The 27,760-nt window shown below is 46.1% G+C and overlaps 1 protein-coding gene across 1 annotated transcript in view; it reads left to right on the forward strand.

Moving 5' to 3' along the window:
- Positions 1–226: 226 nt before the first annotated feature.
- LOC147605971 (vacuolar protein sorting-associated protein 54, chloroplastic-like) overlaps positions 227–27,760 on the forward strand; it is a 70,667-nt gene continuing 43,133 nt past the window's right edge. The window contains exons 1-13 of the mRNA XM_086792345.1: positions 227–1,617; positions 1,728–1,790; positions 24,073–24,152; positions 24,265–24,397; positions 24,531–24,608; positions 24,741–24,897; positions 24,991–25,079; positions 25,610–25,869; positions 26,043–26,214; positions 26,313–26,396; positions 26,482–26,987; positions 27,071–27,224; positions 27,390–27,471. Coding sequence (XP_086648471.1) covers positions 565–1,617; positions 1,728–1,790; positions 24,073–24,152; positions 24,265–24,397; positions 24,531–24,608; positions 24,741–24,897; positions 24,991–25,079; positions 25,610–25,869; positions 26,043–26,214; positions 26,313–26,396; positions 26,482–26,987; positions 27,071–27,224; positions 27,390–27,471 — 2,911 coding nt within the window. The 5' untranslated portion in view covers positions 227–564. The remainder of the gene's footprint in view (positions 1,618–1,727; positions 1,791–24,072; positions 24,153–24,264; positions 24,398–24,530; positions 24,609–24,740; positions 24,898–24,990; positions 25,080–25,609; positions 25,870–26,042; positions 26,215–26,312; positions 26,397–26,481; positions 26,988–27,070; positions 27,225–27,389; positions 27,472–27,760) is intronic.

The following is a 27,760-nucleotide window of genomic DNA, read 5'->3' on the forward strand; positions in this document are numbered from 1 at the left end:
CCTTAGAAACGTACCTGCACCGTGTGGAGGTTGAGGCGAACAGCAAGCGACCGGAATTGATTGGACTCGGCTATTTTCAAATTTTCAAATGCAAGCGTGACGTGACGGGGTATTTTCAAATGCAAGCGTGAACGTCACGCTTGCAAGGAGGAGGCAGTATTTTGAAATAGGCCCCCCTCCTTTGCCCACGCGTGGAGGGAGGGCCACTCTCCCTTAATCGTGTATAGATATAGACTAGAGTGGCAATTGGAAAACAAACCAATGAACTGATAAACGACTCTCCCTGTTGCTGATTGAACTGTGCAACCACCATATGCGAGCTCGATTTCCTGTTTTTCGGTTTGCCTGGATCTTCTGGTAAGAGATCGGAAGCCTTCGTAAAGCGCTGTAACAGAATTTTGATGATAGTGGGTAAGATCTGTTTTGGTAGGAGCTAGCCCCATATGCTTTGCCAGGTGAACCTGCAATGGCCATCCGAGCGATGGCGCTCGATTCTGATTTTGGTCTCTTGTTAGCAAACACAATGATGTGCCGGATCAAGTAGGGGGGTCACCGTCCCGTACCATGGACGCATTTCCGTCCAGCAGAAGGCTACCTTCCGTCAGGGTTTTTGAGCCTACTCCGCGGTCATCTGCAGATATCCAGTTAGCCACTCCATCATTTATCGACAGACAGCAGAGTGCAGATTTGGCTACTCCATCATCTTCCGGCAGGACCCGCAGTGCAGATTTGGCCAACCCTTCATTTTCCGGCAGAACCCACGGTGCACATTTGACCACCCTTTCATTTTCCAGCAGAAACCACGGTGCAGATTTAGCCACTCCATCCTTATCCGACAAGAAACACAATGTTGATCTCGATCCTGAGGTCTACAGTGCCGGACAAAGCCTTGCCTCCATTCTTAACAACCCACATTTTGGCAAGGCGGGTGTCTATGGTTCTGATGCTTCATGGGGGGGATGGTTCTTCTCATCATCAGCTGCTGATGTCCAGGATGCCATACCATCAACACTATTGAAGCCCATACCTGAGGTTACCAGAGCCAATTTCCAACCATATCTAGATGCGGTTTCAGATTCTTATGGCCGGTTTGCAGATGTGAGGGAGCATTCTCACTGGGAAAGGGTGGCCAATCAGGACAGTGAGACAGCTGCAAAGGACACTGTGGATGGGGAGGGCATAGTACAAGGTGAAGGGCTTGTAGCATGCCTCCGTGAGATCCCCTCTTTATACTTCAAGGAGGATTTTGCTTTGGAAAATGGATCGACCTTTCAGGTAGCATGTCCCTACTCCTCAATACCTCAAAACATGATGCTACAAGAGAAGCTATCCCACTATCTAGACATCATCGATGTCCATCTTGTCAGAGAGATTGCTGCTCGTTCAGAATCTTTCTATGAAGCACAAGGTCAGCTGGAAGGTTTGAACAGTGAGATCATCAAAGCTTGTGAGCAAATCCAGGAACTGAAAGGGGTGGTAGAGCTAACCAAAGTGCATGTGGTGGAATCTGCACAACGCATCCAATGTCTGAGCCAGCAGCATGAAAGCTTACTCTCATTGCATCGGAAGCTTAATCTTATGTCCTATGTCAATCAAGCCCTCGGTGACCTTCCTTTGGTGAGTAGATTGAACAGTTTCTGAACTACAACTGGAATACAACGGTATAGTTTCTCTGAAAACAAGTTTGGACAAAGGTTTGAGTTGCTATTTTCTTATGGGCTTAACAGCTTGTAGGTGCAGCAGATTGTGGAGGTGCATTGGATGTGATTGATGTCTTACAGAGTCTCCTGGTGAGCAAAAAGTCATTTTCTTTTCTTTTCAGACTTTGGTTTTTTTGTATGCTTCTGGCAATCACGTTTTTGCTCTGCTTAGTATGCCCCCAAGTCAGCATTATGTTTGTGGTAGAATCCTCCTAAGCAAGCACCTGCTGAGAAACCTCTTGCTAAAAATTCTCCTGCATGCTTTTATGGAGGACTCATGATAAACTTTATTCTAAAAGCTGTGAAACTAAACCCATCCAGTAGTGCACTAGCTAAGATGGATCTCCTTTGTATGAAAAAGTGACGAATGTGGTTATTGCTCCTCAAAAATTCTGACTGGAGTCCCTTTGCTTTGCATGCTGAGACCACCAACTTCCATCAACTCCATGTTAGGCTCAAACGTTTAGTTTTTCCTATGGACACATTCCTGTGGAACATACATTAAGGGAACTTTGGTATCACATATACCAAAGTAAAAAGCATCTAATGCCTCCAAAGTTTCTGCAGCTAAGTCTGCCTAAGACACATCCATTGATGGGTGCTTCTTGTGTGGAAGAGACCAAGGATAACACTGAGGACTCTCGTCCAAACACCTTGAATAGCCTTGACAGTTCTTTTTCTGATGCCTGATTAGGAGCCTCCTTGTTTTGAGACTGCTCCCCTTGAAGGGAACGGCCGTTGAATTGTCGGAAATTGATGGCAAGTTGTATTTGGCGTGGCCATCCTTTTTTAAGGTCGTAACATTATAAAAAAGCTCACCAAACATGTTCATATTGTGCCTGACCATTATTACATGTCTTGGGCACCTTTGGCAGCCTATAGGGCTATCAAAATTTCTGCAATCAGTCCACTCTTCTTTAAGTCTTGAGGTGGGTGCAAGTAGGAAGCATGTCCACGTGGCACTCACGTGAATGATGCACTTGACATCCCCTCCTTCTAAACTTGGAGCACTTGGGCGAATTATGCACCTTTGCTCCATTTCTCTTTCGGTCCATCTTAAGGCTCTCCTCCATATCCACCGTTCAATCTCCAATCTCTTTGGCTTGGTCACCTCATCCTCCTCCTTATCGGATGTGGAGAGACTCTTCTGAGGCTCCTTGGGAACTAATAGGGTGACCTTATCCCTCCTCCCCCTAGGATTCAGAGAGATCCACCTCATCGCAGACTCTCAGGTTGACCCTACCCTCCTCCCCTCCAGATTTGGAGAGATATACTTGCTGTCTATGGTTTAGATTCGGGTTTCGGTTTTGGTTTTGGCAACTAGGGCAATGAAACCTTTGTTGGTATCTCTCCATCTAGGATTGCATCACCTAGGAGTTCCTTCTGCATGAACTTCCTCACTTGGATCAATGCTCTCGGTCTTGGTTTGCTCCTCAACATTAGGTGCTTCCATTTGTCACTTACCCTTGCTGCCACTTGCTTCATCGCCGGTATCTAACACTAGCTTGGTGATTTGGCTTTCCATTGCTCTTCTTGCCTCAGCCATGCTTGATGCGCTACTTCAGCTTTGCTTTTCGGGCTTTAAACTGTTTCTCATAGTACTCTTCCTCACTTGGATCAATGCTTTCTGTCTTGGGTTGCTTCTCAACTCTAGGCGATTCCATTTGGTCACTTATCCATGTTGCTACTTGCTTCATGTGATTTGTCACCATCGTGGTTTCCATTGCTCTTCTTGCATGAGCCATGCTTGATGCTTTTTTTCAGCTCTTGCCGATTCCACTTTTCGGCCTTCAAATTGTTTCTCATGGTACTCGAGACGTCTCTTCCGCTTTTCAGCCTTTAAATTGTTTCTCATAGTACTCTTCCTCACTTGGATCGATGCTTTCGGTTTGGGTTGCTTCTCAACTTTAGGTGATTCCATCTGGTCACTTATCCATGTTGCCACTTGCTTCATGTTATTTGTCACCATCTTGGTTTCCATTGCTCTTCTTGCATGAGCCATGCTTGATGCTTTTCTTCAACTCTTGCCAATTCTACTTTTTGGCCTTCAAATTGTTTCTCATAGTACTCGAGACGTCTCTCTCAATACTCTTGAGTGTCAAAATGCTCCCCTTTTTCCATCAAGAGCATCTTTTCAATATGTTGAGAGATTCCCTCGATGTGTAAAGCAAGTTGGACTAAGATTGGGTCAGTTTCTTGAAGTAGTATGGTTGCCTAGCTAGACTTGACCTATTTTTGCTTGCAAACAACACTGATGATGTGAGTGGGGATGTCATAGTATCTAGTCCATACTATGCATGATGGAGTTGATGGTTTATTGTCTTGTGGATGACTACCATGAGGTTATAAATTGCAGTTTCTTATAAGGCGAATTTGGGCATGTTCTTGGATTCATCTAGGTATATATAACCCTACATGCAAGACGTATGCAGGGAATCCTAATGCACATGCACAAAGCTGATAGCGGATGCAAAAATGCAAGCCCTAATTTGGCAGCTTCTACGAAAACGCAAACCGTATGCATGAATTTGGTTGAAGGACTTAACGCACACACAAAAAGCTCCTCTAGGTGATCTAACACATGCAAAAACTGGCTGCAAAGGCAAAAACACAACCCTTAATCGGTTGCTAGCACCTCCTGCAAAACCTAATCTGCCTAGGAGATGCTTTGATACCAACATCACATGAGTGCTAACAACGGAAGATTTGAACACATGATTAATGCTAAGCAAACTAGATTAGTGCTAATCCAAATGATCTAGCAAACATGGAAGAGAAGAGAGATAAGAGATGTAGCCCCAATCTACTTTGTATTGCAAAAGATGATCATATATACAATGGTTCTTGGATGTGAACTTAGATCATTTGCATGAATACTCAACCCATTTGCATGAATACTCAACCCGCTAGTGGAGGCTTGAAAGCGCAATGACTTGGGGGAGAGCCTCTGGAGAGGCTATGCAGACCCAAATGGATGGAATCCCACAACTACCCTGGCTACCACTGAGGCAGTGTGATATGCAACGGAAGTCTTTGTATCGGAAGATCTGTCACACAAATGCTCACACCGTCTTCTGTATCCTGAGTTTCGTTGAGTTTAGCAATCCACTTTAATACTTCAAACTTTAAAGAGATATGAGAGAGAGATATGAGAACTGTACACTAGATTGGGTCCCAAATTACCCATTGAAGGGCCCCCTATCCTGATAACGAGATAGTATTTGCTTTATTACTTTAGAGAGAATGACTGTGGACTGTAGATAAGCCAAACGAAAGATCTTGGAGGATTGGAAGCGTGGCTGAACTGTACACGGCTGTAGAAACACCTCAATGAACTGATCTCGAGCCTATGCACTCTTCCCAAGGGCATGAGGAAGGGCTGCACACCTGAGGCTGAGAAAAGAAGGCGGTGGACTGTTCTAAGCTATGTTAGAATGCTGTAAATGCTTATAAATGATAGAATACCTTTACCAGATGACTGGTGTACGCTTGGATGATGCACTGAATGTTGGATACTGATGTAAACTGATGAATCACGGCTGAAACTGCTGGAAATCTGCAAACGCAGGTCTGTAGGGTTGACTATTGTTGTAGGACTGATGCTGGATTGAAACGCAGGCTGTATGGCTGCTGTGGGACTGTAAACGCAGGGCTGGGCTGCTGTAGAACTGTAAACGCAGGGCTGTAGAGACTTGGGGCTGTGATCTATGCAGAAAACGCAGAGGTTGGGCCTGTGGATGTACTGTATGGCTGCGCCTAATTCCTATGGTTGCAGGGACTGCTGAACTGCTGCGTTGGAGAACCAGGATTGGCTGAAGCAAAACGCAAGTACTCCAAGGGCTAGATGAGACTAGTCTAGGAATGAAGGCAAGGGTACTCCTAGGGCTGAGGAGGAAAGCTCTTAGCACACTGAAGACTGAATGCTGAACTAAACCCTATGCAAGCCTATTTATACTAGATAGGGGTTGGTCAAGTTGGCTGGTCATAATCTAATAAACTTTATGTTTATAAATGACAATAAATGCTGAATAAATACCATAAAATATGGGAAAAATACAAGATAAATCCTAGTAAATTCCCTAAGGTTTCTGGGATGTTCTAAATGATGTACGGGCATATGAATGCATATTATGCAGGATGCAGAGTGCTTTCTGATGCAAACCCTAAGGCTTCTACTGACTCTACATGCATGAATGATTCTCTCCAAGTGGGTTAAGGGACTCGACTGACTGACTGACCCGCTAAGGCCGAGGAATGACCTACGTAGCTCGTGCCTGACTTATCCTGGACTGAGGATGTACAATGGGGTCACGGCGTACGACAAATATCATTCTACTGGGTTCTAATAATGTACAAATGTTGCATTGCTGATGATGAGCCAATTTGTCACCATGCACTGAGTGCAGAGTGCATGTGACATTCCCTCCTGCTTAGCTTGGCGGCAGATTCATGGCTTCCAAGTAGTCCGCCAACAACTGGGGGTACTCCTGGAAGAACTCCTCGTCTAGCCATACGGCTTCGTGGGTACCTTGATCTTGGAATTTCGTATAGAACTAACGTATCCGTCGACCGGAACCATGCTTCCATCGATGAAGAAGGATTTGCTCGGGCTCAATAACTTCTGCTTCGTCTACCACGTCTGGTTGCTGTTCATCTGAAACATCAAACACTTCTGGACCAACATATGGTTTTAGCCAAGAAACATGGAAAACATCATGCATTGTCCAATTGGTAGGCAACTTTAATTTCATGGAGACATCACTTAACTTTTTAACTATTGGAAAAGGGCCAAAACTATGGAATGAAAGCTTGGGACAACGTTTGCCCACTTGTTTCAATCCCTGTTTCATGATACACAAATAGACCCAATCCCCTTCCTTGAAGTGGACATCTCGTCTAGACTTATTTGCCTGTCTGCTATATGCTTCCTGAGCTTCTTGATTGACTCAATGATCTCGGAAAATGCTTCCGTGGTTTTATTAGCCTCTAAAGATGGAGACACCATTCTCGTCAAAAGAGAAGAAAAACGGCGACCAAAGGCTGCTTCATATGGAGTCCGTTTGACACTGGATGAATGAGTGTCGTTCAAGATAGCTTGGACTAATGAAAGATAATGTTCCCATTTGGACTGCTGGTCATGACAGTATGACTTGAGAACATCAAAGGCCAACTGGTTATAAATTTCTGTTTGGCCATCTGTCTGCGCACTAGACAACTGCAACTTAGTTCCGAAGTTTTCAAATAATGCCCTCCAGAAATGCGAGGTAACCTTGGAATCTTTATCTGATGTTATGGTGCTAGGCAAACCACAAACTGGATTCCAATGCTTGAGAAACAGACGGGCTACGTCCTTGGCTGTGGCAGTATGCTTGCATGGGATGAGCATGCAGAATTTATTAAAGCGATCCACAATGGTAAAACATTGAGTGTTACGGGATCCGGTGGATGCTGGTAGAGGTCCTACAAAGTCCATAGATATGTCGATGAAAGGTCCGTCAAGGATAGGCAAAGGTTGAAGTAAACCTGCCTTCTTTGTATGGGGAACCTTGACTTTTTGACAAATCTTACAGGCTTGTACATGTGGATAGACATCACGCCTCATCTTTGGCCAATAAAAGGACCGTTCTAATTTCTCGAGGGTACTGTTGATACTGTCAGAATACGCAGCGGAGATGATGACCAGATCTGGGAACACGAGCAAAACGCATGCAGAATAAAAACAGCACAAGAGAGAGAGAGATGTAGGCGTGTAACTCTGGCAAGGGGGCTGGGGGCCTATATATATGCCCCCACATGAGCAGTCGGCCTGCTGAAAAAGGCTCCACGAGTGCATCATCAGTCGGCCAGCACCATGCAGCCAGTCGGCCAGCACTGAGGGTCCACGACTGCATCAAGTACAGTCGGCCAGCTCCAGTACACACATCTGATGTAGTCGGCCAGCAAATGGATCCTCCTGCCAACTCAGGGCTGCCTCCCAAGCCACAGAAAAAATGGAAAAAATAGGGAAAAAATGCGGGGAGTGAGGAAAAATGATAAAACACCTCATAAGGGTGGGCACACCCACAACAAAGGCCCTGGTGTATAAAACTAGACAGGAGATGACTTCTAACACCCCCTCTCAGCTCCTGGCTGTGAAACCAACCACTGGGAGCTGGGGTGTCGCCTGAGCAAATCCTGAGAGAGCGACTTCGTGAAGAGGTCCATCGTACTGTCCTTCGTCGAACAGAACTCTAGCAAGATGTCATCAGCAATGATCTGTTCACGAACAAAGTGCCTCTGGATGACCATGGGGTCCTCCAGTGGAAGCCCAAACCTGCAATGCAACCTTTGCATCCTCACCACCTCACAAGCAGCATCACAAACAGCCCGGTACTCTACCTCTGTCCGTGACAAGGCAAAAGATGACTGCCTCTTACTGCTCCGAAAAACTGCTCCTGGGCCTGAAGTAGATCTCCTCGTGTCCGGATCTCCTCCCCAAACTAAGTCACTCCAACCGTGGAGTCGGACTCCATCCAACAATCCCCCTCCTGTGTACAAGAGTCCATGATCCTTCGCATGTCGCAGAAACCACAGAAAACGCAATCCTGCCTCCCAAAGAGTCATCTGCAACCATGAGCTCAACCGCCTCATCAGGAAGATCCCATCCAATCTGGTGTCCATCAACCAGATCCATGAACCATACTGCTTCGGAGTCAAAGAGGCATCACACTGCTCACAAGGATCAACACCTGTTACGGTGCATAAACAAGTCCTGGAAACCTGATGAAGACCATGGGACGGCCTTCTGAAACCTGTTAACCACCCCCTTTGAATCCGGAACCACAAAGCCTGGAGAAACCACCTCCTTCTGCAAGTAATCACCTGCCACCTGCCTGGCTTTTCGAAAGGTCCTCGTGGAAAGAACATCCTCATCTACTGGAGGTTCTTTGTCCCGAACACGACGAGACATTAGAGCATAAGTGACCTGTTCAGTTTCCTCTGACTGACGAACACAAGAACCACCAACATCAGAACTGGCAAGTTCCTGCCAACTGCTGTCATCTACTGGTAAGCTATCCACCATCTGGTCTCGGAAAGCCTGCACCTGCAGCGTATCCACACACAAGTGGCCATTACCAGACTGCCACTCATCACAAACCTAAGGACCTGGGAGAGAGTGCTGAAAGCTTGTAAACTCCATTCTCCACTCCACCTTCCCAAACCACTTGGCCTGTTGCTTTGTCCCGGAGAGCAACAAAATGCTCATCAAACTCCACCCGTACGCCAGTCTTGCAAACTTGATGCACTGACAACAGATGAAAACCAAGTGCCGGAACATACAACACCTGGGAGGAATACTTCCCCCCTCTGCCATCGGGAACTATCTCCATCCTGCCCTCACTGTGAACTGGGATAGTGGACGTATCCCCAGTAAGAATGTGACCAGAACACCTGCAGAGATCCTGTAAACCGGAACAGGAAGGAGTCATGTGCTTGGAGGCACCACTATCGAGAATCCACTCCCGAGTATCCGTTGCGGAGAGTCCTCCAATCTCCTCCTTGCTTGAAAAAAATGAAACATCGGTGTCCACCACCTCCAGGTGCACAAAAGCCGGAGTCTTCATGATTGCTGCTGAGGAATCTTCACCCTTCTCGGTCTTCCGCTTGGGACACTGCCTCCAATAGTGGCCTTTCTTGCCACAATCATTACAGGTCCTCTTTGCCTTCAGTTTCTCGCGGTCAGCGTCGGACTTCTTCTCAGAAGACTTCTCCGATGAAGCCTTCCCTTTGCCCGAGTTACGACCTTTCGACCGTTGGCCAGTTAAGGCCTGTGAACCTCCACCCTGAGGAGGGTTGGTGAATCGTTCCTCCTGGTCCAGGACCATGGGCACAAGCTCCTCCCACGTGATGGTGCTGAGCCTGCCACTGGTAATCAAAGACGAGTAAAATGCAGAGTATGAAGAGGGCAAATGTGACAGCAATGTGATGGCCATGTCCTCTGACGATATCTCCTTCCCAGCCTGAAGAACTTTCTGCTGAAGAGCCTGCAGCTTGTTAATATGCTCCTGCATCGTCGACGACTTTGCAGGGCTCATAACCCGCATCTGTACTTCCAAGGAAATCCTCTTCATGGGCGATACCCTGTTGTAAAGAGAAGCCAAATGCTGCCATATACCTCTGGCTAGCGTCATGTGCTTTACATGATTGATTACCTGTGGTGTGCAGTTGAGAAAGATAAACGAACGAACCCTGGCGTTGACACGATCCCACATCTGTGTCTGAGCCTCCCGGTCCTTTCGGGTCGACGGTAACTCCCCTTCCTCTACTTCCGGCCATGGAACACCAACAACGACGAAATCGGCGAGGTCGTAAGACTCCAGAACAGATTCCATCATAACCTTCCATATGCCGTAATTGCTCCCGTCCAACTGACAGTCCACCGGGAACGTGGGGAGTGTCGGGATCTTCACATGTCTCTCGGCCATCTCAAACAGATCTGCCATTGCGGGGATGTACTCTGAATAGGGTGGGTGGGTGGGATGTACTGTGAATAGGGTGGGTGGGTGGCAACAAAGAAGAACTAAAACCTGCAAGTGGCTGTCCAGCAAATCAGCCCGCCTCCCTCTTGCACCTTCTCTTCCCAATCAGCCCAAAACAGTCCACCAATCAGCAACACAGCAGTCCCCCTCTTGCTCACACAAATCCCAAGACCTATCTAGAGCCTAGGCTCTGATACCATGTCAGAATGCGCAACGGAGATGATGACCAGATCTGGGAACACAAGAGCAAAACGCATGCAGAATAAAAACAGCACAAGAGAGAGAGAGATGTAGGCGTGTAACTCTGCTCTGATATACACAAGAAGATCCCGGTATGATACACTAGTGGCAAGGGGGCTGGGGGCCTATATATATGCCCCCACATGAGCAGTCGGCCTGCTGAAAAAGGCTCCACGACTGCATCATCAGTCGGCCAGCACTATGCAGCCAGTCGGCCAGCACTGAGGGTCCACGACCGCGTCAAGTATAGTCGGCCAGCTCCAGTACACACATCTGATGTAGTCGGCCAGCAAATGGATCCTCCTGCCAACTCAGGGCTGCCTCCCAAGCCACAGAAAAAATGGAAAAAATAGGGAAAAAATGCGGGGAGTGAGGAAAAATGATAAAACACCTCATAAGGGCGGGCACACCCACAACAAAGGCCCTGGTGTATAAAACTAGACAGGAGATGACTTCTAACAGATACCCCTATGTCCTCCAACTAAGGCGTCATGGGCATCGTGGAGAAGAGCGGAACGCTTTTCCCGAGTAACACAAAGACGGTTCTTGTAGAACAACCAACCGTTCTGTACCGAATAGTGGCTAGGCTCAAAATTGAGGGCCAAACTGTACTGAGTACCAAACTCAGGGGAGTCGACATATTGGTCTTTTCTACTATCTAAGTCCTTCCCCGTGATTTCGAGAATGGTAGATTCTTGGACTGCCTGGATGCTGGACTTTCGACTAAGCATTTGCTACTGGGTTATGCTTACCAGGGATGTATTCAATCATACCTCCAAACTGTTGGAAGATTTGACTCCACTTGGCCTGTCGATCACTCCACTGGGCACTTGGCATAGTCTGAAGCCACTTAAGTGCTTGGTGGTTTGTTTTCACTGGGAAAGCCTTTCCATAAAGAAAAGGCTTCCAATGCTTGAGCGCTGTGATCACACCCAAAAGCTCTTTGTCATATACCGAATAATTCTTTTCGGCGACATCCAACTTTCTACTGTAATATGCCACGTGTCTATTGTCCTGCTGGAGGACTGCACCTATGGCTACATTGCTGGCATCGGTGATGACCTCGAAAGGTTCGCCCCATGATGCTAACTTTAATACAGGTGCTTCTGAGGCAGCTTTCTGGAGTGCACGGAATGCATCAAGCGCCTTGCCTATAACTGAGACTTTCTGCCTGCAAGTCTTCACCCCCTTGAGCAAGTCGGTAAGAGGTGCTGCAAGGTTGGAAAATTGATGGACATGGGTACTATAGGCTTGACCTACGAATGAGCGGATTTCTTGGGCGGTCTTAGGAATGTCCCAATCTAAGATCTTCTGAACCTTTGATGGATCTAGTCTAATCCCATCGGAACCGATGATGTAGCCCAAATACTGAACTTCCTTAACACCAAAGACAGACTTTTTGGCATTTATGTAGAGCTGATTATCTCGCAAAAGTTGCAAGACTTTCTCCACATCTTTCTTATGTTGCTCCGCAGTGGCTGAGAAGACTAGTATGTCATCAAGGAATATGAAAATACACTTCCCAATGTGGACTACGAAAATCCTAGACATCATCTTATTGAAGGTTGCGGGTGCATTTGAAAGCCCAAAAGGCATGACTACGAACTCGTAGTGACCATGCTCTGTCCGAAAAGCTGTTTTTGGAATGTCAGCTTCAAAAATGCGGACCTGATGGTAACCACTCTTGAGGTCGATCTTAGTGAAAAACTTAGCACCGTCTAAACGCTCCAAAATGTACTCTACCCTTGGCATAGAAACCTTATTCTTGATAGTGAGTTTGTTTGATTCAAAGGCTGTAACACTTGTGGCCTGGTGTGTATGAATACTAGACCAATGCTGCCACCAAGTGACTGCCTCACCAGTGAGATGGGGAGCTGCTAAGTGGACTTTATCTTGTGGGTCTATGATCTTAGCTAATGGAAAATGAGCATTAAACTGATGAATAAATTGATTAACTGAAGAATGATCACACTTACCATCATACTTACTGAAGTTTGGTTGACTGCGAATGACGGTGGTTGATGTTGTTGCGGACTGCGGGCTGGTGACACCTATGACTGGGGAGACTGAGGAGAGCTGCTGATATCTCAAGTGTATGGCCTGCTCAAGTAACATACGTTCTCAATCAAGCTCACGTTGGTGTTCTCGAGCGGCGAGTTCAGCTTGACGCCGGTCTTCGTCGATCCTCTGTTGGGCTTCCTCATAGTCTCGTCTTTTTGCTTTTTCTTCTTTCCTTCGGGCCTCATCCTCTCTCCTTTGTTGTTCCATCTAAAAGAAGAGGGAGATGTAGTCGGGTGCTGTTGGAGGCCGTGCTGCTGCTGCCTCCAAGAGTTGGAGACGCTCCATAAGCAGCTGGTTCTGAGCTCTCAGAAGAGCTATGGTGTCTGCTGTAGGTAGAAGAACATGGTCTCCTTCGGGGGAGACGTCTTCCGGTTGACGTGAGTTTAGCAATCCACTTTAATACTTCAAACTTTAAAGAGATATGAGAGAGAGATATGAGAACTGTACACCAGATTACTTTAGAGAGAATGACTGTGGACTGTAGATAAGCCAAATGCAAGATCTTGGAGGATCGGAAGCGTGGCTGAACTGTACACGGCTGTAGAAACACCTCAATGAACTGATCTCGAGCCTATGCACTCTTCCCAAGGGCATGAGGAAGGGCCGCACACTTGAGGCTGAGAAAAAAAGGCGGTGGACTGTTCTATGCTATGTTAGAATGCTATAAATGCTTATGAATGATAGAATACCTTTACCAGATGACTGGTGTATGCTTTGATGATGCACTGAATGCTGGATACTGATGTAGACTGATGAATCACAGCTGAAACTGCTGGAAATCTGCAAACGCAGGTCTGTAGGGCTGACTACTGTTGTAGGACTGATGCTGGACTGAAATGCAGGCTGTATGGCTGCAGTGGGACTGTAAACGCAGGGCTGGGCTGCTGTAGAACTGTAAACGCAGGGCTGTAGAGACTGGACTGCAGGCGGCTATGATCTATGCAGAAAACACAGAGGTGCTTGCTGTTTTGGGCCTGTGGATGTACTGTATGGCTGTGCCTAATACCTATGGCTGTAGGGACTGCTGAACTGCGCCTGACTTATCCTGGTGGACTGAGGATGTACAATGGGGTCACGACGGCGTACGACAAATATCATCCTACTGGGTTCTAATAATGTACAAATGTTGCACTGCTGATGATGAGCCAGTTTGTCACCATGCACTGAGTGTAGAGTGCATGTGACAGGCGGCAGTGTGAGGGGCTCCAAAACCTGTCTAATTGATCGTCCAATTAACCGAGTGAGGGGGTGGTACTCCTTGCGGAGGCTTGGGAAGTAGAATGTGTGATGGGGAAGCCGGAAGCACTTGCAAGGGAGTCGGATGTGGGGTTGAAGCCATGGTGCCATCGAGTGAAAAACGCTTGAGCGCATTGTATCACAATGGGACTCTACTGCAACACTTGATCAACCGATGCGGGTGAGTTGAACTCTACTTGGGAGTAACCTTGCCCAAGAAGATTGAAAGTGCTTTTCTGGGGCTTACCAATGTGAATCAGCAGATCCTCTCCTCTCTGGGTCTTCGTATGAGCTTCTTGGCTCTGAAGATGTGCTCAGCTCTACTTGTCTCCACTTTGAGGTGGTGGGATGAAACCCGTATGTGGCCAATCGCAATCCGCATGGCATGGGACATGTGAATACTCAAGTAGACCGGCTGCTGGATGAATCCATCCTCAGTGAGTGTCAGGAAGTGATCTCTGTAGAAGTGCATCTTCGTGGGAGCTCCGGTGGTGTGATCCATGTGCAATGGGTGTAGAGGTTGAGAAGATCTAATTGGATAACCCGGTTGGTATCCTACAAGAATAGAGGAGTCACCAACATGGTAGAGGCTTGTTTGCAGCAGTAGAGCCTCCTCCAAATGAGGAGAGAGAGCTTGAATTTATAGATTTGGGCCTCCCATGAGTAAAAATGGCAAGAGAAGGCTATAATGACAAGTGGAGAGTTGAGATGTCAAGTGTGAGGCCAATTGTCTCACTTTGATCCATTGTCTTGCCACATGTTCCAATCTAAGAGATGGGCCCTTCCATAAACTTTATATCTAAAAATATCGCAATTGGTAGTCCATTTGTCATAGGTACTTTGGCAACTCTTGGTATTTGCTCAATTCCAGACGTAATGACGTGAATAGAATTTCCATTGGAGGGGCCAAAAATAGCAACTGTCCTAAATTTTAGGAGTGTCATTCTTTTTATTCCAGGATAATCCCCCATTCCCAAAGCTTGTACTTTTCAAATATTTCGGCGTCTTGAAGTCCACCAGACCCCTTTCATACTGGGAAATGTCCAGGGTGATGATAGATAGCCTCCGAATAGTTTGTCAATAATACCAGATAATCTTCAAAGAAGTTATTGTCAAGCCAAATTGCTTCATGTGTCTCTTGATCCTGAAACTTCATGAGAAATTGATGTAGGGTTTCAACCCTGCTATGGTGATTGGAAGATGAACATGGCTATAGTTGTTGCATTGCACACAGTAGAGAAAGGGAGAGAAAGAACGAAAGATATATTAAGCGTCTACTAAAGGCCCAATGGGCCTATGAGACCAAAGTGATACAATAATGTCCATGGCATATCTCATTATGGAATGGAAAATAAAACATAAACATAGCTATCTCACTGGGGTGATACAAAACTGTCCATGGAAACTCATCATGGAATACCAAGAACATAGAAACATGAGAGCAACATCAGCTCCGAGTAGATGGTATACCACTCTCCAAAATATCAAGCATGGGGCTAATGAGTATGGCCGAGTGGTCTCCCTCAACTATGTCACATGGAAAGGTAGCTCGATGGCGGTGGAGCATGTCCTGGATTTGGAGCTGATGAGGTGATCGTGGCCGACGGGGGGACTGGGGGCGTCGGGCACGCTGGAATGCGGAGGCTTGGTCCGAGGTAACTCTTCTCGGGCGAGGTAGGTCCAGAGCAACTCGTGGAGGGTCCACAAGTCCGCTATATCGGTGTCCTCCACCTCCTAGATCCAGAAGAAACCGGTGATGGTTGGCTGGCGAGGGAAGGGGCGGGGTGGCTGGGCCCGAAGTTCTCTCAAGAAGGTGTCCCTGTGTCTGCGGAGCTCAAGCAGGAAGAGGCCTAGGCAACGCTGGTCCTGGAAATCAATGATCCTGAAGAGTGGACCAAATCCCTCACAAAATAGACAGTGAAACCTCCCGTGGATCTCATAGTATATTGGGCAGCGGCATATGTAATGCTCCTCCGTCTCAACCTCTGTGTGGCATAATCGGCAGATTCTCTCCTCTCTGGGTCTTGTATAAGCTTCCCGGCTCTGAAGATGCGCTCAGCTCTACCTGTCTCCACTCTGAGGTGGTGGGATGAAACCCGTATTTGGCCAATCGCAATCTGCATGGCATGGGACATGTGAACACTCAAGTAGCCCAGCTGTTGGATGAATCCATCCTCAGTGAGTGAGGAAGTGATCTCTATAGAAGTGCATCTTCGTGGGGAGCTCCGGAGGTGTGATCCATGTGCAATGGGTGTAGAGGTTGAGAAGATCTAACTGGATAACCCGGTTGGTATCCTTGTGAGACAGCCGGAGAAAAGGGGAGTCCAAACTGTACTAAAGGGGGGGGTAGGCGGTCCATGTGGAGCCCATATACTGAACTAAAGGGGGGGGTAGGCGGTCCATGTGGAGCCCATATACTGAGAACCAAGTGGAAACTAGTGCATACCATACTCTAGAGTGGCCCTCAAGTGCTAACTGTCTTGAGGACTCCAGGGCAAGCCTCGGGTACCTGTGGGGATCCATGTGATTGATGCGATGGAGGTATGTGATTGTCTGGAAGAGTGCATCCACTACCATCGGGGCTGCAACAAACTCCTGCCTGGATAAGTTGGTGTGGGACTAATGGTTTGCTGCGGATCATACGGGAGAGCATCATGACCTGGGGCCTCTCAACTCGCTGCCAATCCTCATTGGATAATTCTGCCCCCCAGAAGGCTGCTCCATACATCAAGGTTGGTGTGAGGAGGGTGTCAAAAAGCCAGCCCTTCGTCGTGGGCTCTTGGAAATGTGCCTGGAAGCACTGCCGCTTGAGTAAGCTCAAGGCTGCATATCCCTGTGTCACTCTGGCATGTGCTACGGGAACCATGGTAAAGTGTGGGCCACTAAAAGTGACACCAAGGTAGACATAGGATGAGACAATCTCCACAGGATCCCCTCTATATGTGAAGCTCAATCTGGATGTGAAGGGGCGAGAGGTATGGAAGACCATTACCTTGGAAAACCAAGGTTAAGAGAGAGGTCCCGCTGAGTGCAAAAGTCATGTAAGGCATCCAACTGTCTCTGAAGCCCCTCCACTGAGTGTGAGAGGAGGACGATGTCATCTACATAAAGTAGTATGGGGATCAATATGCCTGCCAGTGTGGGACTAGCCCTGCCTAATCTGTCAATGAAGCTCAAGATCTCATCAATGTGGAGGCCGAAAAGAGTGGGTGATAGAGGGCAGCCCTGTTTCACCCCAATAGTGCTGGAAATCTCCTGCGATGTACTCCTGGGGCTCTCACTCGTCCGGTGACGGACTCATAGAGGGCGATGATGCTCCAAACCATGTCAGATGGGACTCCGATCTCCTGAAGACGGTGTAGGAGGCGAGCTTGGGGTACAATATCAAAAGCTTTTCGGAAATCCACAAAGCAGCTGTAAATCCTTTGAAGTCGTGACTCGTGCTCTACCCTCCTCGATGATGGCATGGAGGGTGAAGATGTGGTCAAGGATAGAGTAGCTCCTCCGAAAGCCAGCCTGTCCTGAGGCTTTGCATCCCTGGTTCTTTGCAAATAAACTAAGCTCCGTCTCTAGCACTGATCCATAGAGTTTGGCCAATGTCATGTGCATCCCGCACTTGGATGCCACGTAGACATATCTGTATAGAAGGTGCAGGACCTGGGATGGTAAACTGGTCCCATGTGAGCCCAGTCCGGGATGAGTCAGCCAGGGATCCATCCCAGTTGTCTGAGGGCAGGTGTGCATTGTCCTGCACAAGAGTCCAAGGTCAGGTGTGCACTGTCTTACTCCTCCTGATGTGCGGGTCTCGCTTCGGAAAGCTGACTCCCACTCATACCCGGCTATGTATGGTAAGCTCTCTCAGGGCTCTGATGAGTCTCTGTATAAAAAATGACATCCCTGCCTGTGAGAATCTCGCTTAAGCCTCTTGGAGTTGACCACAGCATGCCATTGCAGTTCCATATTGCTAACCTGAGGTGTTTGGTCTCATAGACCCCGCGTCCCTATTTGGGACAGCGCTCAGTGATAATGACCCTACCATCTCTGTAGATATCCCAGGACCCACTTGCCTGCTCTGCGGGCCTCATGAACTGTCACCATCGCCTCACGCTGGTGTGCCACCTGTGCTGGAATGAGATCATCTCCCATGTACACCTGTGTGCCCTTGAGGGCAGCCTGCTTGTCTAAGAAGGCCTGCCTTCTGGTGGCCTCAGGGAATCTAATGACGAGGGGCCGCTCTCGTGTCGTATCCTTGCTTGCCGTCCATGTATCTGCAAAGGGGGGGCGATCCCGTCGACTCCTAGCATCTGGCAAAGCGTCATGGCATCCTCCTTGGGGGAGGCCCCCCCCCTGTAGCCCCCGCACTTGCACATGGAGGGCCCTATCCTTGTTGCGTTTCTCCTTCTTGAGAGTCTCATGTATGATGCTCTGTGGGGGTTTGTGCTTCTTCACCACCTCCACCCAATCTTTCTTAGTGGTCTGCAGTTCTTCTTGCAGCTTATCACTCGCAGCTTTCAACTGCTCCAAGTCAGTCCTTAGACCCTCCTGAATATTCAGTTCCCCTTCCTCCACTGTATGGTCCTTGACCGTAGCCTTTAGGGCTTCCATTTCTGCCCGGAGTTCCCCTATCATTGGGGCAGCCTCTGGCATTCCTTCTTGTTGCAGCTGGGTCTCTTTCAACATCTGAATCACCTCTTCCTGGTCGTTCACCTGTGCTGCCAATTCTTCAATCTTGTTCTTCTTTCCCTGCGGAGGCCTTCCAACTGTTTTTCATGTTGGTTCAGGATCCTGTCCAGCACCTTCTTTTGTTCGCCCAATAACTTCTTGGTGTTGTCCTCCACTGTCTTGATGTATGCCTCCAGCTCCTGTAGATTCATATTGGCTATTTCCCCCTAGTTGCTGCCTTGAGGGCCTGAGCAAGGGTGGGTGGGAAAAGGGGCAAAAAGCATGCAGCTTATGGCTGTCAGAGCAGGGACGCGGACTGAGCAAGGGTGGGCCGCAGAGCAGGGATGCTGACTGAGCAAAAAGGGGCAAAAAGCACGCAGCTTATGGCTGTCGTAGTGCAGCGTGAGCAGCCCCTCATGGGCGTGAACATGCAGTGTGTGCTGAAGGCAGTGGCGTGAGTAGGTCGCGCTATAGAGAAGGCGTGTGCTACAGCAGCAGGTCGAGAGAGAGAGAGAGAGAGAGAGAGAGAGAGAGAGAGAGAGAGAGAGAGAAATGAAATGAAATGATATATTAACGTCTTCAGAAGGCCAAAATGACCTATGAGACCAAAAAGGTTACAACAATTGGTGGATCTGATACAATGTCTGTGTAAGAAAAGCTAAAAACAACTAAACAACTAACTAAAACTGAAACAACTATGAGGAAAAGTAAGGTACTAGGAGAGAGAGAGATCCTGGGTACAAAATAATAATAAAGAAAGATAACAAAAATCTAGAACTATAAAATCTGATCTAGGTACATGTGTAGAGAGCTCTCATATCACCCTAATACATCCCTCATGGGCCGCTGTGACATGGTGCTCAAGGTGGTAAAACTGAGCTGGCGCGAGAAGGTCTTGTGATGATGGGTGATGATGGCCCGGATCCTCCTGTGGTGGCGTGGCCGTGGGTGAGGGCCATGGGGTCTGGGGTGTCGAGCTTTGCATAAGAGAGAGAGAGAGAGAGAGAGAGAGAGAGAGAGAGAGAGAGAACTATATTAACGTCCTTTAGAGGCCACATCTGACCTATAGGACTAATCAGATACATCCATGTGATTACATTCCACTTCGGGGGCAACAAAATGAAAATAGAGATAAAACTAAAAATAGCTTTGCATAAGAGAGAGAGAGAGAGAGAGAGAGAGAGAGAGAGAGAGAGCGCCCAATCTTTAGACTACGCAGGCTCTTAGAGAGAGAAGACAAGTTTAATACTAGAGAGAGGTGAAGTACACGACTCAAATTGATGTGACACTTGCTTGATTATTTCAATGAAAGTACAAGTACCTTATAGGTTACAAAGGTTGCCTCTTGATATCACTGCTTATGTCACTCACAAACAAATGCCTAGATATTATTTGATATCCCTCTAAGAGGTGGTTTACACACATGCACATACTTCCTCACTCTAGGAGAGGGTTCACATGACACACACATGTCATACCTAGGTTCTCACAATCCCCTCCTCAAGGGATTACCTCATATTGTGTCACAAGGATAAATCTTAGGCTCATGGTTTAGTTTCTCATGCCAGTTATGGGGTCTCGAGGGTAGACTACACATGGGATCAGGTCAAAACATAACTGAACAACACACAATTGTTCACAACACAACAACACAACACATAACTTTACTTTCTCTAAAAGACCTAATTAAGTAATTTGCTTCCTTCATGGAAAGCTCTTTCTCCTCAATGATGTCGGGATCTGTTTTTTTATGATAGTAGTACTTTTCATTGTGGTGGTTTTTCCCAAAATGTTTGCACGGCTTCTTTAAATAGCAGTCTTTTTTTGTATGATTGTTCCTATCACAAAGGGAATATTTCATATCTTTGAAGTTCTTTGTGAAGAAGCAGCTGTCCCCTCCTATTGCCTTATTCTTGAACTTCTTCTCTTCTTCTCTGAAGGAGTCGATGACTCCTTCTAGGGTGAGGTTTGGGAGATTTTTTATTGTGGTGATGAGGTTTCCGTAGGGATCTTTAGGCATTGATATTGACTTGATAAGAAAAGATTTCATCTTGTTCACATGAGCATCGAAGTTCTCATGTGATTGCATCATTAGGCCATAGAACACTAACTGCAAAGAGACCTTAGAGTTCTTTCCCTGTGCTCTAAAGAGCTTATCCAGCATCTTATAGGCTTCTTTGAAAGTCGAGAGATCAACAACATGGTGTATGAAGTTGTCGGACAAGACTAGCGCTATGAGGCCAAAGGCTTTTTGATCCCAAAGCTTCCAAGCTCTTTGGGTTTCATCTTCTGCTTCTCAATGAAAGCCCATAAACCCTCTCTCATGAGACTAAATTTCAGTTTAGTCTGCCAAGTGTGAAAATTATTTCCATCAAATTTTTCAATAAATAGATGAGAGGCCATGATATGAGAAGGGGGTCTTAGCTCTTATAATGTTTGAGCTAGAGTCTACCCTTTTACAGATAAACCAAGGTTTTCCAAAAATTAGGGTTTTTGAAATTAGGGGTTTTCCAAAAATTAGGGTTTTCAAAAATTAGGGGTTAAATGATGCTTTAGTATGCTATAGCAACACTTTAATGCTAGATTTGTATAAGGGGATTTTGTAGAAAATTAAATAGAAGCAATTGAAGCACTTTGGTTTGAGTTTACCGCATGTGATTTTTTAATGGAGAATCCCTTTCTCCCTCTTTTTTTTGAATCAGTTGCTCTCTTGTACTATTGCTTGTTTGTTGCAATGTCCACATATGTTGTTGTTTGTAGGTCACCGCCAAGGTAGGTGTAGGCGCTAATTTGCTAGTCGTTGACGTGTCACAGTCGGGTTGCTGATGTTTGATGCAGGTGTCAACTGCAGGTGACGATGGCAAGGTGTCTGTGGTGCAAGGCGTTGTTGTTCACTGTGAGATGGTGGGTTGTGTAGGAGATGTTAGTTAGCAGAGCTAGGGACATCTCCTACACAGTAGCGGGCTCAGAGCATTGCTAGGCGGCTACTATGGGGTGGATAGCGACGGCTGTAGGCTTTGGATTGATGCGCACCGTCGAGCAGTAGGTAATGACCAGGGATGTTGGCTTTGACACCAAATATAGGGTTTGGTCCTGCTATGGTGTTGGAAGATGAACATGGCTATGGCTGTTGCATTGCACACACTAGAGAAAGGGAGAGGGAGAAGACAAGTTCAATACTAGAGAGAGGTGAAGTACACGATTCAAATTGATGTGATACTTGCTCGATTATTTCAATGAAAGTGCAAGTATCTTATAGGTTACAAAGGTTGCCTCTTGACATCACTGCTTATGTCACTCACACAAATATCTAGATATTATTTGATACCCCTCTAAGAGGTGGTTCACACACAAAAACACACATACTTCCTCACTCTAGGAGTCGGGTTCACACACAGGTAAGACCTTGATTCCCAACAATTGACGCTTCCCGCTGTGGCGAAATTTGATGATGAGAGAGAACACGAGACCCTTGAAGAAACTGTTACTTCTACAACTACTGCATCAAGAAGCCAAGTTGCTAGTGGTGATATGAACGCCATGTTCCATGAATTTATGTGCCACACCACCAGCCTTGACCACGTTCGTGGTGAGCCATGCTCCCACACAAAACCCCCCCAGGATGCCCCAAGTTCTTCAAACCCCATGCTTGAATGATGAGTAGGAGGGCACCCAAGACCACGAGTATGAGCGCAATGAGTTGCTCAAGACCTACATAGGTGTTTGCCAGAGAGTTGTCATCTTGTTTGATAGCGGGAAACGGAGGATGTGATCACAGAACAAGCCCCTTGGCAGGCCCACTTGCCACTAACTTCGGTAGATAAACAGGTTGAGGGATTTAGCATTGGAATAACCACAAGCATCAAGTTTGAGGCTCATAGTGCTAAGTTAGTTATCCAGGGCACAAAATTGGTGCAAGATTTAATGGTCGCCCCTCTTATTGGAGCAGACATAATCTTGGGGATTCGATGGTTTCACAAATTTCACCCAATATTGATTGGGAACATCACACTTTTTGTGCCTCAACTTCCCCTAAAAGTGTAAATCATGTCTATGTGGCACCCAATTACGGTGTGCATGTAACACCACCTTTGGGGAAGTGATAGAAAGTCAATTCGATCATTCATCTATGAAGATTTGTGCTACACATGAGCTTGCACCTACTCTCACACACACCACTATATAAAGGGCTTTTGGGAAAATTATTAGCCTATTTGAAGATCTTGAAGAGAAATGCAATGACCTTCAAGCATGAGATTACAACATAATTTTTTTCATACTCGTATGGAAAATATTCCATACTTCCATACCCGTATATGCGTATGGTCACGTATGGAAAAAAATTTCATACTTCAGCCAAAAAAGAAAATGTTTTGCATCTTTTCTAGACATAGAGATTAATTGTCAATGTGTGAAAGTCATGACAGATGAAACATGGTCAATTTGTGAAAACCATGATAGACCATCTATCATGGCTTTCACATATTTTAAGTCTCTCATGGTTCACTTCTTTGCAAATGGCATGTCTACCCTTTAATTTAAGAATCAAGTATGAAATCCCACGTATGAAATTTCTCCAAGGTTTGAACCATACTTATTTCATAGTTCCAGACTCATACACGTATATTGTATGGTTGCCGTATGAAAAAACTATGCCTACCAGTGTGACAGGTTTTGGCATTTACCCACTCCACTCTCCCTAGTCCCTACTTATGTAACATGTTACATGTTACATCATTGATCATACATGTATGATGTAAACAAGTTACAGTAATATAAAGTCCGAAGTTTGGATTTTGGCTCTACATCATTTATGTTTTTTCTAATCCCAAAATCTTTGCAGTTTCAGGTTTCTTTGGTTTTTTGTGTCATATGTAGCATGTTTTTCCTTAAATTTAGGGTGCCGTATGGTATCCAACGTATGGAATTTCTTGGGGGTGTGAACCATACTTTTTTCGTACTTCCATACCCGTATGCGTTTGCTGTATGGTTGCCGTATGGAAAAACTATGGATTACAAACACACCCATGCTGTCCAATCTGCATTCTAGTGGTGGGAGCTTAGAGGGTGAGAGACTGAAACCGAAGATAGAGGCTTAAAAGGGCTGGGCTGCTTGCAATGCACACGTGGAGGGTGAGATAATGGGAAGTGATTGTTTATAACCCTTGGGTGGTGGGACAAGTAGTCAACTAGCCTGGTGCGGCCTACCTAGTATAATTTCTGCTTGAGCTGTTGGCCAATCCAGTTGGAAAGCCATGTCGCTCACTTGGTTATTGCCCATCATCCATGCATTTATGCAGGTGTGCTCAGGTGCCTTTCTACTTCTCTAGCACTTTTCCAAGGTACCCCGCATCTCATCTTTTGTGTTGACATTAGTTTTTATGTGTTCACATTTTTGTTTGCATCATGCTAGACCTTCCAAAGTCACCCCGGGTCAAGGCTTCAGCAGCATCATAATGTCTGTGTCTAACTTCATGTCAAGTTCTTGTGGCTATTATATTATTGGCTTATACAAGGACTTGCTTCTGAACTCCTTATGCAACGTGATATCCATGGTTACTTGCTGAACATTTTGGGGACTAAATTGTTTTGTTAAAGAAGTTTAACAATGAAAACTTATATCTTGTTTAAATGCGTTCTTTTGTTCTGTGAAGGAGAGTGGAGAACTTGTGGGTTTTCATTCCTTCCGCCACCTTGGTAATCGACTTGCGTCTTTCATGGAGTCTGTGAATGGGTAAGTGGCTATTTGCAATTTGAGGATTCTAATGAACATCTGTCTTGTTGAAGTTTACACTTCACTTGTTTTCAACTGTTTTGATCCGCTTGTCTGGGGTTTTGTCCACCAGCATGCTTGCAGCAGACTTTGTGAGAGTGGCAATTCATGGTACCAAGGACCTTGAGGCCTCAGTGATCATAGACAAGTTCAGAAAAAGAGACCTTTCATATATTGTAAATGCGAAGGAGGATTTTTTGATTGAGGTATGAGAAGACATGCATAGTATCAGGCTATCATTGTAAGTAGCAGTATCAGTTATCATCCTAAGTAGCACGATTGTGCCCGTTTGGAGCTTTGGTAGGAAAAGTCCATCAAGTCATCATCTCATGCTTGCAGGAGAACAAGGAGAAAGAAGGCGATGAAATGGGTCTCCGGGACCAGCTTCTTCCCCTTGTCATTGGCTTGCTACGAACGGTAGCAACTTTTTGTTTTGATGCTTTTACAAAATTAGTGGAAATATGCATACAAACTAAATAGAAGATTATCTAGAAAACATTTTTGTATGCAAGGGCTTTACTTTGTTTCTTAGTTTTAATTGTTCTGCAGTCAAAACTTCCAGCAGTATTGAGAATATACCGGGACACTCTGATAACAGACATCAAAGCAGCCATCAAAGTGGTGGTTGCAGAGTTGCTTTCTGTTTTAGTTTCAAGGCCAGTTGACACAGACACACAGTCTGGTGAGAGACAAAGTGATCTGGAAGGTAAGCTGTTTGTAAACTATGCAAAGCTGGCTTTGCATTGTTATTTGTGCTTTATGCAATGTTTTCTTGAAAATAACAGACAGCACCGTGCAGTTGGAGGTGTATCTCTTGCAAGCAAATTACGTAGCCTAACAGCCGAAAGCTTTGTTCAACTTCTTACTGGAGTTTTTGATGTAATACAGGTAATAGCAAAGTGGAATGTTCCCTGCCCCTCTTCTTGTTATCGCTCTGCATGTGTCTGTGACTGATGAGTGGTCTCTCTAGGAGTCATAAATTTCTTCTGGAGTCACTTCACCTTGAGGAGGAAGAGGGCGATGCATTTTTGATTGGGGTATTTAATGAATCATGTTAAAGCCCCCATGATATGTATCTGCAATTTCATAGTAGATGGCATTTGAAAAGATGTCTTGATCTCCCTTATCTTGCATAGCTGGCAGATGGGGATGGGGCTGCAATGTATAAGTGAGGTGGAGAGGTGATTGATGGGTGGAGTCCTTTTTAGAGCAGTGGACTATGCCATATGGTTATCAGCTGGTGTGCCTGTTATGGGCAGCTGACCACCAGCAGCCCTAGTTAGTGCCAAGCCCGGGCATCCTACTACTGCCCCCTTCTTGGCATGTGGCTGCTTTGCTTCAGCTTTATTTTCAGCTTGCTTAGTCTGTTTCGAGAAAAGGCCAAAACTAGGATATTTGGACTTCGCTCGTTTGTGCAGGTCCGTCTAATGCGTGCTGCAGAGATTCGGAAAATGATAGAACATATTATTGGAGGGCTTCAAGGAAGCTACGCAGAGGCTGCTGTGGCAGCTGCTTTTGCATCTGGGGCAGCAGCCGCTGCCGCAGCAGAGGCTGCTCAAGAAGACCAGATGCAGCTAGCGTTTCCTATTCAGTCTGAGAAGGCTAGTTTCTCTTATGGAGCATCCTTGAATAGGGGCTTTGAAGCTCCCAGCCCCACAACAATCTCAAGAAATTTCAGGTAATTGGACTTCAATTTTGAAAAAAAACTGTTGTTTATTTATTATGGGGCTAAAATTGTGGCCGTGTGCGTGCAAGTGTGTACTCAATTTCGTAGAGGAATGAATCAAGCAGCTTGATACAGTAGCCTTTGCTCTCAGCTTGCTGCTGCTTAGAGAAATTTTTGCAATGCAGGGCAGACGTTCTCCGTGAGAATACAGAAGCTGTATGCTCAGCTTGTCATGCTGCTCATGAGAGATGGGCTAAATTACTAGGTGTACGTGCTTTGATTCATCCTAAGCTCCGATTACAGGAATTTGTTAGCATCCATAGCATCACTCAGGTCTTCATGTTGGCCACTGAGAAGGTATGAAGACATGGCAACATGCGTGATCATTGTGTTGAAGGCTTCCTTGTTTGGATACTTGGTAAGATCTGTACCAAGGTTTCTTGTGTGGATTGTAGATAGGGGGTCGTTATGCTTCAAGCATACGAGGAACACTCCACTCTCAGTCCAAGGCGTTTGTTGATGTCCAGCACAGCATACGGGTAAGTATGCAGGTTCACAAGTGCTGCATGAAGTGGACACTTTCCGTTCCTTTTTGCACTGATGCCCATGGTTATATGCTTCCAGATGTCTAAGATAAGTGCTGTGCTAGAACAAGAGACATGGGTTAGCATAGACGCACCCGACGAGTTTCAGACCATTGTGGACATGTTTACTCACAATGAACTTGTTAACAATGGGAGCTTGCCAACAGAGGAGGTAGCAGACACAGACTACTCTTTTAATTCAGACACTATGCTCAGTGAAATCCCAAGTGCTGAATTAAGAGAAAGACCTTCCGATGCTACGTCAAGAAGTAAAGAGCTTCAAAAACAAGGCAAGTCAGAGGTTTCAGGGCACCTGAAGGATTCACAAAGTACGTTTACTGGTGATGCTGCCTCTCTCCAACTTCCTTATCAGGAGATTGATGGTGTTGCAAATGGTGTTGAGCCTAAAGGTGCAAAAATCCACTCTACTGTTCAGACAGAGAATGGGGCAGCTACGGATGCTTCCGTGAAGAGTAAGAAGGGCCGGGATAAGCTGACTGCCAAGACTCTTCAGGTTCGAGGTGTCAGATTCCACATGGTGAACAGGTGTGCTCTCTATGACTTGATTGTTTGGAACAAGTTGACCAAGCCTGGTACCTTGCTGAGATCATATACCTTTGTTTGTGCAGTGGGCTTATACTGCTGAAGATGACTTCTGAGTATGTTCATATCAGTACTGCACTTCCGGGTTTGGCTGCTGAGGTTGTTCACAGGGTTGCGGAATTGTTAAAACTCTTCAATGCACGCACTTGCCAGCTTGTACTGGGTGCAGGTGCCATGCAGGTTTTTTGTCATGTCCCCTCAATTTCAATCTGAATTAAAGGTTTTTTGAGTACAGGTCAAAAGACACTTTTTTTGCACATGCATGTGTGCGCGCGTGCACACACACACACACACACACACACACACACACTTACCCTGTATCTGTTACATGCCATGGAAAAGCAGGTTTCAGGCCTAAAATCGATAACAGCAAAACATTTAGCTCTTGCGAGTCAAAGCATCAGCTTTTTCCATGCACTCATAGCAGGTAAATGGTTCTCAGTGTTCTCTTTTTCTGATTTGAATGTTTATGATAATGGAGGCTTCATGCAAAATTTAGCAATAATTGTTTATTTTTGCACGAACAAACCTATGTTGTTGGAAAATGAAAAGAAATGAGATGTTGGGTCAGGTAGGATCACCACACGTGTATCTTTACTAAAATACAACTTTGTGTTAAACACTTGCTTATGGAAAAGTTAGTGCTGTTGGGTATAAAGTCCCAGTTTCGCCTCCGGACCTTGATCATCGTGTAGCTCTTTTCGAGAGCTTCGCGG

This window comes from Cibotium barometz, chromosome 58 (assembly GCF_041138505.1).
Source record: "Cibotium barometz isolate CiBa-2024 chromosome 58, ASM4113850v1, whole genome shotgun sequence".
Lineage (NCBI taxonomy): Eukaryota > Viridiplantae > Streptophyta > Polypodiopsida > Cyatheales > Cibotiaceae > Cibotium > Cibotium barometz.